The sequence below is a fragment of the Micromys minutus genome (genome assembly GCF_963924665.1).
Source record: "Micromys minutus genome assembly, chromosome: 24".
Taxonomy (NCBI): Eukaryota; Metazoa; Chordata; class Mammalia; order Rodentia; family Muridae; genus Micromys; species Micromys minutus.
In genome coordinates this window covers 28507767-28523014 of record NC_137959.1, presented here as the reverse complement: position 1 = coordinate 28523014, position 15248 = coordinate 28507767, and the positions used below count along the sequence as shown (strand labels likewise).

At 41.8% G+C, this 15248-nt stretch overlaps 1 protein-coding gene across 1 annotated transcript in view; it reads right to left on the bottom strand.

Moving 5' to 3' along the window:
* Positions 1 to 15248, bottom strand: part of LRRC36 (leucine rich repeat containing 36) — a gene marked incomplete at its 5' end in the record, with an annotated part of 45200 nt that overhangs the window by 11004 nt on the left and 18948 nt on the right. The window contains 3 exons of the mRNA XM_080936767.1: positions 1928 to 2374; positions 5715 to 5763; positions 7862 to 7989. Of these exons, the coding sequence (XP_080792893.1) occupies positions 1928 to 2374; positions 5715 to 5763; positions 7862 to 7989 (624 nt within the window). The remainder of the gene's footprint in view (positions 1 to 1927; positions 2375 to 5714; positions 5764 to 7861; positions 7990 to 15248) is intronic.

The following is a 15248-nucleotide window of genomic DNA, read 5'->3' as shown; positions in this document are numbered from 1 at the left end:
CTCAGGTCATGACAACTACTCTTCAGCATATACTGTTAACTCCTTGAGCTCTCCCCCTCTACCTGACAAAACCTCAGTTCTAATTAACTGCAACTCTACCTACTCCTAGCCTATTCCAGAGCAGTGGCTGGAGAACAGCACATCTGTTCTGACCTTTCTCCCTTTAATTCATCACTGCTAGGTTACTTTGAATATCATCTCTTCCCTCCTTTATCTCACTGAGAAAACAGAGAGTCAAACCAAAGGTCCATGCCCCCACACCACTGAATTCATCAGCTGACTTATCATGTATCTGTCTGAATCCATCCTCTGCCTCCCCTTGTAGATGGACTGCTGGTATATCATTTGAGGCCAGCTTCTTTACCAGCCGACTAGATTTCATCTCTTCTGGACCAGATAAGGAGTTTTTCCTTGCTGCTGTTCTGGTTTTTGCTATATCATTAATGCTCCCTCTGCTGATGGTTCTGTCAGTCTTCTAGGACTCCATCCCCCCTTCCATCTCTCTACTCCCTCCCATTGCGAAACTCCTTGACAGGGTTGTATATACTTAGTACTCTATTGCTTCATGCCCATGTTTGTTTTTTAAACTCACCTCAATGGAGCTTTTATTTTAATGTATCCCCTGAAGCTATTCACTAATTCCTTCGTATTTCCAAATAACTGACAGACCCAGCTCTTCTTCCCTTGAGCCTCCAACACAGAATACTCTCTCTCTCTGCCTCCTGAGTGCTAGGGTTAAAGGCTGCGCCATCTCCACTGGGCCCCAGTGCAACAGTCCTTGACTCTCTCTCCTCTTCACTCACCTTCATCTGTTATGTCAAATTATTAGGTTGCGATCTTGGGGAAGTTCTAGCAGCATCTCAAACTTAAGGTGCCTAAAGCCAAACTCTCGATGTTTATCTTAAAACTCATTTCTCCTGGTCTATTCTTTTAAAATATATAGCTCAGTAAGTGATAACTCCTTTCTTCCAGTAGTTTAGGTTGAAATCCTGGCATCTCTTTCTCCCATGCTTTATTCCTAGGCTGTCAGCAAATCCAAGGGTAATTTTCTTATAATATAGTCAGAATTTGTTGCCCACGCCCTCCACCGCTCTTTCCAGCAGATGCTAACAACATTTATCAACTGACATATTTATGTTAACTTACTATTTTATCTTTTTTTAAAAAAGATTTATTTATTTATTATATGTAAGTACACTGTAGCTGTCTTCAGACACACCAGAAAAGGGGATCAGATCCCATTACAGATGGTTGTGAGCTATCATATGTTTGCTGGGATTTGAACTCAGAGCCCTGGAAGAGCAGTTGGTGCTCTTAACTGCTGAGCCATCTCTCCAGCCCCTACTATCTTATCTTGTTAGCATAAAAGCAGAGACTTAAAAATTTATGATTAAATATATGTGGAATTGGAATTTGCTCTTACTTTACCTCAGAACTAGAATAGCGTCTGGCACATAATATGTATTCAATGAGCTTTTAAAAAAGATAAATAGTTGAAGACTAGTCTCTATAACTTACCCTGAAACCACCTGTTTTTGGAGAATAGATTTTCTTATTCTGTTCTCAATTCATCACCTAGAGAGAGGTTCTTGTTGTCTCGACACCCCCCCTCAGGCGTATACATATGCAAATCCACACAGGATGGTCTATGAGGAGACCAGAGGGTTGTGCTGGTAGCAAGAGAACTGGGTGCTAAGCTGGAACTTAGCTGGCAGTAAGTCTTGGATGTTGCTTAACTAAAATGACATGCACTTGTGAGGCTCTTATTTCTGTGTTTCTCTAATCCGTCATGTTACACTCATACCCTCCACATTGCCTAATGTTCCACGAACCACTCATGACCACACAATCTAAGAGATATGGGTGCAATTTAAGAAGTCACAATTTCAAAGTTTAAAAAAACTTGCAGATGACAGGAAGCTATTACCTGAGCTAAGCTTCAGAAGCCGTCCTGTGCTGGTGTCGGGGTTTGACAGGGATGTTAGCAAGTCTCCACAGGGGTGGGATGAAGCGGCCTTTTTGTCCTGTGAAGGCTTTATGCTATATTCTCGATAGTTCTTGCCTTTTTGAGGCCTTTTGACGAGACTTCCGTGCAGGCAAAGAGTTTGAGAACAATGATGATCATAATGGTCCAGACAAACACCAGAAGGGAATTGACAGGGAAGGACCTGGTTAGAATCACCCACATCCAGGCGTTTACACAAAGAGGCATCATGGGTACATGGATAGGCATCAGGCTTTGGTATCAAGTCCTTTTCTGGAGAAGAGCCTGAAGACTTTGTATCTAGAAAAGATACTCGGTAGCCATCTCTGGTCATCTTCTCTGGAGATCGGATGGTGCCCTGATGAGGCACATAGTGCCTAAGTTCCAATCCTCACCAAGGGAAAACAAAACAAAACAGGATGAGAGTTTATCTTGGCCCAGCCAGGTTTCTCTGTTCAGCAGACCAGGAGACAGTACTGGAAGAGGTGGTTCTAATTCTGGTAACAATCGCAAGCCTTTCACGGGGACAAAGACAACAGGACATGGGGGATGCTTTGTAAACAACAAACCATCTGTACCATTCTGGAGACAAACTTCATATTAATAAAATATCCTAAGTATGTTCTCTTAAGTTACAATTTCAGAGCCGTCTATGTACTGGTTTTGCTCTGTGTGTGTGTGTGTGTGTGTGTGTGTGTCTTTTGAGACAGTCTGCCTGTGTCTCTCAGACTGGTCTGGGACTCACAACCTTCCTGCATCCTCCATTTCCCAGTTGCTGCCATTACAGATGTGCATGTGCATCATGGATTCTAGGTAGTGATTCTATATAAGGAGTGGGCGTCCCTCCTCACGACAAGAGCCGTGGCTTTGTGCATTCAGTTCATAGACAATAGTTGGTCTGTGATTTTATAGAGTCCTTGCCTTCGTTCACCCTTAAAACTCCACCCGGGGTTTTAGTTCACTCACTGGGAACTGATGCCCAAGCCAGTTAAACAGTAGGGAATGCAAAATGTATGAAAATCCCGGCCTAGGTGCTAACCCAATTCTGAAGCATTTCTCTCAGCTCTATTTGCTGTGTAATATGCCTCACAGTTTAGCAAGGAGACATCAGAGAAAGGAGCAAGTTCTGTGCTCCTTGATATGATCAGAGTTTCTTATGCTTGAAGGGCTACCTTAGGAATAGGATATGTTCATTCTGAGTTAGTCACGTACAACTCCTCTAACCCTGATTTTCTAAGGACCTACAGACCAGCAATGTTTTTCCCAGGGTCAACATACATAGCTTGGTAAAGGCCATAGAATAGTATTTAGGTAACAAGAATAACTTAGGCACAATGAATTGGCTTTTTAAAATCAATGACAAATTAGATACTTTAGACTATTTTTATGCTATAAACATGTAAAGATATGGGATGGTATTTATCAAACAAAGAACTAAAAAGATAGTGAGGAAATTCTAGGCCCAAATTAGGAAACAAAAAAACCCCAACATTTTAAAGGTATATTAGTACAGGAAATAATTTTATCTAGTATTTCAGGTGAAAGGGACAAAAGTCAAGGTTGCCCCCAAGGTGTGAGACGTGACCACTATATCCCATAGCATGTGCACGTGCACGCGCGCGCACACACACACACACAGACACACACAGTTCATCAGACACTGAATTAAGGGTAAAGATAAGATGAAAATAAGGCATCTCTGATAATGACTTGTGCTGGGATTAAAGCCGCCCCAATATTCTAGGTACTTGGCAGATGCAAATAAAAAATTGTTCTGGAAAAGACAAGCACATATAAGACTAATAAAATTGTTCATATAATCACTCAAATATAAGAGCAAGCAAACACCCAAAAGAATCGAACACCAGAGCTCTAACATGAATGAAGAACAGTAGAAAACAATATAGACTAAAAAGGTCAGAAGTTATAAAAACATATTCCACAGCTATAAGACACCTGTGTTTATTCTGTTTAAGGAAACATATAACAAGCTCACATTTTCCTTAGAAAAAGTGACCCAGACCAAATCAAACACAAAACAGAGAAGAAGAAAAAAAAGGAATTAAGGATTTAACCCACAGACTTAATAGTGGATTAAACATAGCTAAAGAAAATGTTAATAAAATGAAAGGTGGGCTTTTTGTGCAATGATGGTCATGCACATCTTTAATTCCAGCACTCAAGAGGCAGAGGCAGATCTCTGAGTTCCAGACCAGCCTGGACTACAGAGTGAGTTCCAGGACAGTTGGGACTACACAAAGAAATGCTGTCTCCAAAAACAAAACAAAACAAAATTCAATCAATCAACAACAAAGAAAGGTAGATCAGAAGAATTATTCAGAATCCTTATCAGATGAAAAATAAAAGATTAAGCGATAGAGCTGGGCACAGTGGAGCACACATTTACTCCCAGCACAGAGGCGGAGGCGGAGGCGGAGGCGGAGGCGGAGGCGGAGGCGGAGGCGGAGGCGGAGGCGGAGGCGGAGGCGGAGGCGGAGGCGGAGGCGGAGGCGGAGGGAGTATCTTTGTGAGTTAAGAGGCCAGTCTGATCTACAGAGTGAGTTCCAGGACAGCCAGAGCTACACAGTAAGATTCTGTCTTGAAACTGCTTCTGACGGGGTGGGGAGGGGGAGAACAAACAAACCCTCTGACTATATATATATATATATATTTGTTTAATTAAGAGTTCTAGAAGAATAAGAGACCAAGAAGAGGGCACACACTGTGGTTATACGTTTCAGAATTCATGAGTTCAGTTCATGAATTTGTGAAGCATAACAGACACCAAACAGGGCAAATAACAAAAATCTGGACATCACAGTGAAACTGCATAAAACCAAAATCAATGAGAAAAGTCCTAAAATACGCCTGTGAGGAGGGAAAAGTAATAGATCCTCAGCTAACCTCCCAAAAACATCAGAGAAGAAACAGAACAGCAGAGTAATGGCTCCGTCTGAAGGAAGCACTCCCAATGTAGAACCGACCCTCACCCAGAATCCCCTTCAGGAATAATAATGAAATGGAGAAATTAAACCAGCAAACAGCAGAGAGCTCGTCGCTAACAGGCCCACACTGAAGGGTGTATTCTAAGCTGGAGGAAATGATCTCAGAAGGGCTAGGATGCCTGGGCCGAAGGAAAAAAAAAAACAAAGATAAATTTAAATGGAAACTGTATTTTAAAATCTTGTGGGCCTTAGAAGTATGAAGACTGGAAGTGCATTAGGAACTCGCTGGGGAATGCAGCTCAGACCCCTTGAGCAGTATCTGGGAAGTCTTAGGCTCAGTTCATGCAATCAGAAAAAGTCAGGAGGAGTAATATCGTTTATGGGGTGGGGAACTAGAAAGAGAAAAGTCCTTCATGGTCTTTAAATTACATTTCCTAAAAGAAAACGTAAAAGGAGGAAAACTTAAGGTATTGACGATTTTTAGGTTGTAAGTTAAAGACATACTGTCATTTGGGGAATAATACTAAAAGTACACTGGGTATAATAAAATCTGATAGAAAGAGAATAAATTAGAGAAATAACGAATCTGAAGGAACACGGGAGACGATAAAGAAACAGTGTAGAAGGAAACATGTCTTCAAGTAGAAAAGCCTCGCAGCTCAGTAAGTCTGAGCCAGTCCCTGGAAACAGAAGGGCCAGCTGACCCGAAGATGCAGAACTGCGTGTGTTGTCTTTAAATCTTATCCCATCAAGCTCTCTGAATACCCAGTGAGCAAAATATTTACCATCTTCCTGGTGGAGATCGCTTGTCTCCCTTCTTGTTGCTTCCTGCATCTAAAAGAAAAAAAAAGTTTGAGAAGTTAGGAAGAAAGGCATCTGTGAGTGTTGAGACGTAAGCTCACGGGACTGGGTTGCTGCTTATTTTCCGGTTACCAAGGACACGCATCCCTGAAGCCAGGGAAACACCTTCCAGCAGGGGTCCAAGGTTGAGCCCATTTTAAAACAGTCACAACCCAAGGAGGCCCCCGAGTTGCTTTAGAGCCAAACACTGAAATACTGTGTTTTGTCTGTATACAAATTAGTTAAGGCCACGTCTTCATTTTTGGCATGGGGGTGAGAGATGGGTGTGTGTGTGTGTGTGTGTGTGTGTGTGCAAGTATGAGTTATCGATCAGAGGTTGATGTTGGGTGTCTTCCTTTATTACACTGCAACCTTAAGTTCTGAGACAGGGCCTCTCACTAAACTTGCAGCTCATCTATTTGATTAGTCTGGCTGGCCAGCGAGCCCCTGGGATCCAGCCGTTCCACTTCAACTATACACGGCTTTTACATGGGAATCCAAATCCAGCTCCTCATGCTTGTTACCTACCGAGCCATCTCTCCACCCAGGGCATTGTTTTCCATCTTTTCTATTCATTTCGTTATTCTGATAAAGCTGAGTACTAGCTACAGGAGCTAACAAGAATTTTTATTTCTTCTTCTCCGGCCCAAGCCCCGCCCACCAGACAGGGAGTGTAGTGTAGCCCTGGCTGGCCTGGAGCTCCCTGTTTCATCGGGATAGTCTACAACCCTGCTTCTGCCTCCTCAGTGCTGGGATTACAGGGCCGTGCCCATTGTGCCAAGCAACTGCTGGAGTTTTAAGAAGCTGTAAATTAATCTGAGACATAGCTAGGCAAGAGCTGAAGCAAAAAGAAAGCAGTCTAATATGTACTTTAAAAAATATTTAAAAAAATATTTGGTATCTTGGCTAGGGCTATACCTCCATGGTCCTGTGCTAGTCCAGCACGCCCAAGGCACCCACATATACAATTAGGTAGCAAAAAAAAAAAAAAAAAAAAAAAAAAAAAAAGAAAGAAAGAAAAAGAAGAATGAAGAATTTACACTTTTTTATACTAAACTTAAGGATTATAGTAAGTTATTTAATTCCTTTTTCCCCCTTCCTTAAGGAATTAATTTTAGAGAGGATGTTTTTGTTTGTTTTTAACTGTGAAGAGTATACTACTTAATTGTTAATTGGAATAGACATTCTCTGTTTTCTTAAGTAAATGGCAAGGTTTAAAAAAAGAAAGAAATGGTGACTGAGATAGTTTCCTAGCACCATGTATGATCTCTAAAAACAAAGAAACAAATTTTAACTGCCTTTAGAAGGTTTTATAACGCGCACATACTGAAAACCCTCACTATCTCTTCGCCAAAGCTGCACTGGTCACTCACATCTCCATTAACTCTTCCTGGCTGACTGTTTTCTACAGTTCTGATGCTTACAAAGTCATCAAAAAAAAAAAAAAAAAAAAAAAAAGCAAAGGGAGAAGCCATTGGTCCTATTTGTCATGATATTCTTAGGTCATATTTGCTCACACACAACTTTGATAAAAAGATCACATGACTTCTACCACCCTTTTTCCTCTCTGAAAACTTGAGGTGTTGTTTGTTTTTTCAATACAGGGTTCCTCCGAGTAGCCTTGACTGTCCTGGAACTCACTCTATAGACCAGGCTGGCCTCGAACTCAGAGATCCTCCCACCTCTGTCTCCCAAGTGTGCTACCACTGTCCTGCCTAAAACTGTTATTTTTAATTCTTCCCAAATCTTGCATTATCTCTAATTTCTCATTGCCTTTCACTCCTTGCCACATTACCCTTTGTCTCTGTCTGTTACATAGAAGAGGTAGCTTTGGGGAAAGCCACCTGGATACGTAAGACTTTGGATTTTAGAAAGGTGGAGGGAGAAAATGTGAAAGGTCAGAGAGCAGGAGATGGAGGCGATTGGTAGAGAGAAGAAACTTTATAACTGGCTCTGAGCTGTTAAACAGGGATGCATCCCTGTTTGAGGACCAATGCCTAGCATACACTGTGATAAGTACGGTTACGTGTATAAATAAAGACAGCACTATATTATTAGTATCAGTTATTCAGCAGGAGAGTGAATGTATTACCTGTGTCCCCAGCGGAAAAACGTCTAATTTCTGAGCTGGCGGGCAGCTGCCCTGGGCTGCACAAATGCTGGTTAGGGAATCCTTTTTTTCCCGGTTGGGGAAGGAAATAAAATGTCCTTTGTTTGAGTCTATATTAAAAAGAAAGGAATACAGTGAAGCATTTCTTATAGAAAGATTCTGGGGGAAGTCATAAGAACCGGGGTTAAAATGGCGTCACAGCTCAGAAACCATGAAAACCTAGCAGACCTCATCAGCTCTCTCAACGCTTTCGCTTTGTTAGTTCAACAACGATGATGAAACTTAGGCTGCCTGTCTTTCAGCATCGAACGGAAGCAAAAGCAAGATCATGGGTATGAAATGGTTTCCTACGTTGTGCAGTATTCTTTTGGCATTCAGAAGTAGAATAGTATTTTGCACACTTCCCATTGAGTAAAAAATGAAGCTTAACATCAATCCTACAGTCTCCTTCCACAGGAGATGCTGAGAATAGACTCTGACTTTATACACACCTCCAGGGCTCTAATCGGACCACCCTGATTTGTCCTTTCAAGACTGGCTCTTTCTGCCTTGATTCCCTCATTTGTAAAAAGAGAATAATATCTCTTCAGAACCTATTTCATAAAGCATTAAGAATTCTTAGGTCTCCCAGTATTTCTTACATGTGATTAGATAAATAACTTAAAAATGAAAGAGAAAATGTAAAACCTCCAATGGTAGGCACTCTGGAAGTTCCAATTTGAACTAGGTGGCACACAGCTGTGATCCTAGTATGGGAAAGGCTGGAACAGGAAGACCCCAAGCAGGTTCTTTGCAAGTTCAGGGGCAGCCTCCACCTTCTGGAGGAACTTTTGAAAATAAGTCCTTTGCATTAGTTTAGGGACAATCTTTTGGGCCTTCTTCAAACCACGTGTTCTGCAAGCTCTCTGGCAGCAGAAAACTACCAAGAGCCAGGGCTAATGCAAACACAGAACTGCAGCAGCCCTTGAGTCCACCTGGGGCTCTGAGATGCCTCCTATATCTGAGTCGCCTTCTGGGTTTCAAACAGTTGTCTGTAAGGTAATGCTTCTTTCCCTGACTTTGGTAAAACTACTTTTCTAAAACTAACGTGAAACTCTCACGCTTCGTGTTCTCTGGTAGCTTTCACTGTAGCACTGTGTACAAAGCAAGGCTAAGCACACATTGATGGTTGCAGCCTGAGCATTGGAGAAAGGTAAAATGATTTGGGTTCAGGCTCCTCCTGTCCTCACCCTGCACAAGGTGGCTTTTTCTGCTTCAACACTTAGCACTGATTTCGAGACCCGCAGGTTCTTTTTCTTTCCTTCAACCTAATTTTTGGTTTAAGCAAATCCTCCATATTCTGAGCTCTTTGCCAAGTTCTAGGGTACCCCCTGGGATTAATGATAACCGGAGTCTAAACCAAATCAAAGTATCTTAACTCGAGTCTCTCTCTCTCTCTCAGCTGGTCTCTCTCCTTTTAAGGGCAGGATATCACGTAGCCCAGGCTGGCCTCCAACTAATTATGTAGCTGAAGTTGACCTTGAACTTCTTCTGATCTTCTTGTTTCTGTCTCCCAGGTTTTGGGATTGGAGAAGTACACTATCATCTCCCTCCCTCCATCCCTCCGTCCCTCCGTCCCTTTCTCTCCTCTTTCCTACCCCTCTCCTCAAGGCAGGGTTTCTCTGTGTAGTCCTGGCCTTGAACTCAGAGATCTTCCTGCCTCTGCCACCCGAGTGCTGGGACTAAGGCATGCACCACCACTGCTAGGCTCTGATCTCTTTTTATGTCCAGCTCTGAATTTCCTGAACAGAGTTCCCCATAAAAGCACAAACCTACACACACAAGCAGCATTTTCTAAGTCAAACTTACTATCGTCACTTCCAAGACCACCCCCCCCCCCGCCTGCTGGCACCTCTCCAATCCGAGCACTGGCATCCCTTCTCAACCAACCCTCAAAACAAAAGCTCTTGGGTTCTCTCACCCTGAAAATCTGCCTCTGCCATCAAATTCTACAGACTCCCTCTTCTTGGGGTGAGAGGAGAGCTTCATTTTAAGATGGAATTACTGGGCTGCTGCTTCCATCCTTTTACAGAATACAATTCAGTGACTTCGTATGTTCACAAAATTGAGCAACCTCCACTGTGATCTCACTGAAAAACACTTATTTACTCTAAAAAGAAGTCCCATACTTGTCATGTTCAAGTCTCCCTCTCCTGCTATTCCCTCAAAACCTTCAATACACTTTCAGTCTAATAAGCTTGCCTGCGCTAGGTATGTCAGATAAATGGATTCATACAGATATGGCCTTCTGAAGATGGCCTTCATTTAGCATACGGTCTGATTATCTCAGCAGTTTATTATTTCCAGGGCTGAATACTATTCTTTTTGTTTTGTTTGTTCTTAGATTTTTTTTTTTGTTTTTAACGAATTTTTATTTTTATTTGCATTGGTGGTTTTCCTGCATGTATGTCTGTGTGAGGTTGGAGCCCTGGAGTTTGAGTTTTAGACAGTTATGATCTGCCATGTGGGTGCTGGGAATTGAACCCAGGTCCTCTGGAAAAGCAGCCAGTGCTCTTAACTGCTGAGCCATCTCTCCAGCCCTGAATACTACTCTTTATATGGATATGCCATACTTTGCTTTGTTTTTATTTCTCCCAGGAAACAGAATTAGAGTAGAATTTCTGGTGCCTCTGTTTTAACTTCTTAAGGAATTGCTAGACTACTTTCCAAAGGTGTTGTACAATTTCATCCTTCTATTAGCACTGTTTGAGGAATCAAAAATTCCTACATCTTTGCCTTCACTGATTATCTGTCCTTTTGAGTCTTGTAATCCTAATGCGTATCAAATAATGATAAATTTTCATTTCCCTGGTGCTTAGTTGTGTTGAATATTTCATGTGCTGTTGGTCAGTTGCATATTATTCTTGGGGGGGTGTGAAGCATCTGTTTAAATCCTTTGCTTATATTTTAATCAAGTTGTTCACCTTTTAAGAAATATTGTGTTGGGGGGCTGAAGAGATAGCTCAGTGGTTAAGAGCAATGACTGCTCTTCCTGAGGTCCTGAGTTCAATTCCCAGCAACCACATGGTGGCTCACAACCATCTGTGATGAGATCTGATGCTCTCTTCTGGTGTGTCTGAAGGCAGCTACGGTGTGCTTATATATAATAAATATATATATATATATATATATATATATATATATATATATATATATATAAAGAAAGATTGTATTGTTTGTGTGTGTGTGTGGGTGCCCAGATGAGCACGTGGTGGTCAGTGGGCAGCTTTTAGACGTTGGTTCTCACCTTCCTCTTGCTTGGAGGCAGGGTCATTTCTTATCCTGCTGTGCTGCTGTGTACACAACCCTCAGACTTCCAGGGGATCGCCCTGTCTTCACCCCCCATGCTGGAACTACAAATGTGTGTCTACACAGCTTGTTTTTTCCTGGGTTCTGAAGACTGAACTCAACTTGCCAGGCTTTTGCAGCTGATGCTGCTGCCCAATGGGCCATCTTCCCAGTGCCAAGTTGGCCATCTTTTTGTTACTGAGTTGTAAGAGCTCTCTATATAAAATGGATGCTGGATAGACCCTTGCCAGATATATGATTTTCAATCCCCCTATCTTTTGTGGGTTTTCTACTTTCTAGATAGGGTCTCACTATGTAGCTAAGGCTAGCCTAATGATCCTCCTGTCTTACCGTCTAAAGTTCTAGAATTACAAGTGTATGTTACTATGCCCAGTTACTTTAGCACTTTCAAAATTTATGTTGAGTTTTATTTATTTATGTGTGTGAACGCATGAATACCACGGCATACATGTACAGATCAAGAACAATTTAGGGAAGTTGGCTCTTTCTTCCACCAAGTGGGTCCTAAGAATAAAACTTGGTCATCACGTGTCTTCTTCATCTGCTGAGCCACCTTGCCTGTCCTGCTATGTTCTCCTTGAACAAAGAGAAAAACCCTCTGGTAATTTATTCTGACACAGTTATGGCTAAATTTTACACAATGCCACATCAGAAAAAATTAGGAAAAAGTAGCCATCTGCATTCTTAGGTATTTTTTCATCTCATACTTTATTTTTCTCCAGATAGAAAATATGTTGAGTACTTAATCCCTAAAACAAGTACATTGTGAAATTGGTGTCCAGCCCATATCAAGGTGACAGGAACACACTGACTTTGAGATGCTGGGATGGAGGCAAAGAACTAATAGTTGACTGTTTCAGCTGCCAGCGAAAACCCTACAGTCCATAGGAGGACAAAGTGGAAGAGTATTGCTCAGGTCAGCAACAGGGAAGGACTTGCTGCCCAGCTATGGAAAGGCACTTCAGCTGTTTGCTCTTCGAGGTCCATAGGTGTTCTGTCTCCTCAAACTTTAGTCCCCTTCCTCTCACTGTGAAACTTTAAAAAACACCTTATTGCATTCCAAATAAAAAATTAAAATCAGAAATAACTGGAGGGGGGTTTGGGGAGATGGTTCAGGGGTTAATAGCACTTGCTGTTCTTGCAGAGAACCTGGGTTCAGTTTCTAGTACCCATATGGCTCATAGACACCTGTAACTCCTATATCAGGGGAGCTGCTTCCCTCTTCTGGCCTCTGTGGGTACTGCATGCATGTGGGTACTGCATACATGCAGGCTAAATTCATACACATAAAATTACAATAAATAGCTGGGTGGTGATGCTTATCTTTAACCCCAGTACTTGGAAGGCAGAGGCAGGTGGATCTCCTCACTTCTCAGATCTGGGTCTGCAGATTCTCTTCTCTCTACTTTGACAACTCTTTCTTCTCAACTGTGCCCACAGGGAGCCCCCTCAAGTGCCTCCAGTCTAGTGAGACCTTTCCCAGGCCCCCAGTCAGCATCTGAATACTGCTGCCTCCTTCTTGCTTCGCTGTCTCAGTCACAGTTTTCCTGACTTGGCCTGACCTATGACCTAATTAGCTGTGATAAATCACTCTGGATTGGGAGTACAGGAAGATTGGACACCATTGTACCATTTCCTTGATAACCTAACACAAGTTCTACCCAGTAGGCACACAGAGCTAAATTGCTCTCCTTTAGACTGTAGCAGAGATCAGTAGTTACCCCTACATTTATTCCACTCTTAAAATTCCCTGATCCCACAACAACCTTAAAGGGTTCTTTCTATAGGAAAGAGAAATGAACTTCTGTCATGTTTAAGCCGGTATTCACTGCTGGCATTTATCCATGTAAAACACCATCATGGCCAAACTGAGATGGCGAGAATCAACAAGTTGAAATGGGATGGGTTTTAATGAGCTATAAAGAAGACCTTGGAGCTCATGAGAGGGGTAAGAGGGTCAGGCACCGCTGCCAAGCCTGACCTCTTGAGTTAATTCCTGGGACCCACATGGTCAAAAAAGAGAACCAACACTCTCAGGTGGTCCCCTGACCTCCATGCTGTAGCATTAGTGTGTGTGGCTGGAGGTTGTCATTTACTGTGCTCCACCTTAGTGTTTGAGGCAGGGTCTCTCCTGGATCCACTTTCCCAACACCAGAATTATGAATATGTGTGGTTTTTCATGTGAGTTCTAGGGTCCTAACTGGGTCCACACACCTGTCCTACCAAACACTTTATTTACTGAACCATCTCTCCTGCCTGTGAGGTAGATTTTTGTGACCAATTTTACTGTGGTCTTTTAAATATGATACATTCATTAAATCTTAATTTCAATTTTATATAAAGGCAAAAAATATTGGCTAAAAGAATGAGCCATTCAATTCCGAATCCATGTGTTCTAAAACACATATCCACAGGATAAAAATTCAATGTTTTTAAGACAGGGTCTCACTATGTAGCTCTGGCTGGTCCAAAAATCATTATATACAACAGATTGGCCTCAGACTTACAGAGATCCTCCATTTCCTGTGTTCTGGGATTTATAGCATGTGCCACCCACCTGGCATACTTTCTTTTTAATAAGGTATCCATTGTTCTTTATAATCTGATCAGGTTCTACCCAACCACATTTTCATTAATGCTGTTTATGCCAGTCAAAGTGTGCTGCTTATCCTTTCGGGCCTTTCAGGCTTTTAGACAGTCACCGTTGGCTGTAAAGCTCTTGTATAACCCCAATGGTTTACTTAGTAATTACCCAAATAACTCAAGATATGTTTATATAAAAATCTGTACAAGGAGGGCCGAGCATGTTGGCACACATGTCTAATCCCAGCACTCAGGGGGCAGAGGCAGGCAGATCTCTGAGTTCAGGGCTCCACAGAAAAACCCTGAAACAAAACAAACAAACAAACAAACAAACAAAACAACAACAAGACTCTATCTCAAAACAAAATATAATTTTAAAGTTTTTCATTATAATTTTAAAATTTAGATGCAACCAAGATATCCTTCAGAAGTTGAGTTTACTAAGTAAATTATAAGACAATGGACCACTTATGCAGTATAAAAAGAGATGAGCTAACAACCCACAAAATATCAAGAAGAACTAGGCATATGATACACACTTTTTTTCCTCCTCATCTTCCCCCTACTCTTCCTCCTCCTTCGCCTTCTTCTGAGAGAGGATCTCACTACATAGCTCTGTCTATATATCCTGAAACTCACTCTGTAGACTAGGTTAGCCTTGAGCTCATAAAGATACCTTGCATCTGTTGCCCAAGTACTGGGCTTTTAATTCCTGTACTCAAGATACCAAAGCAGGTAGATCTCTATTAATTTAAGACCAACATGGTCTACATAGAGCATTCTAATCAGGCAGGAATACATAGTCAGCTTATCTGAATTGGTGAGCTCTAGATTCAACAAAACATCCTGACTATTAAAAATTAATAAGAAAGAAAGAGTAAAAGGGCTGATGAGCTGGTTCGCTGGTTAAAGCAGTTGCCACGCAAGCATAAGGAGCAGAGTTCGGATCCCTAGAACATACACAGTACTGGTGGGCACAGCAGCTTGCCGTTGATCTTACTGGGACAGGCAATTGGCAAATTCTGGGGTTCCAGTAAGAGACCCTAATTAATATGCCATATGGAAGGAGGACACCTGACATCAACCTTTGGCTTGTTTTTATGTTTCTGCCCAAACATGTGCACCCACATACATATAAACATATGTACATATATTCATTCACACAGAACACATACAAAATGAAAAAAACATAGGTAGGGAATGATTGACGAAGACCCACCAACTTCTGGTCTCCATACACTTGTGCACATTTACCCAAATACACGTACACACACACAAAATAGGCATTTGATTTAAAAAAATCAAAAACATCATTCTGTAGATTAATATAAAAGGCTTTGTTAAATGAAAAGACTTTGAGTTGCATCATAAAGAAAAGGTAGCATTGATGAAAGCTTTTCAGAGGAATGGTGTTAGTTTGCAGAGGAGAGGCAGAAAG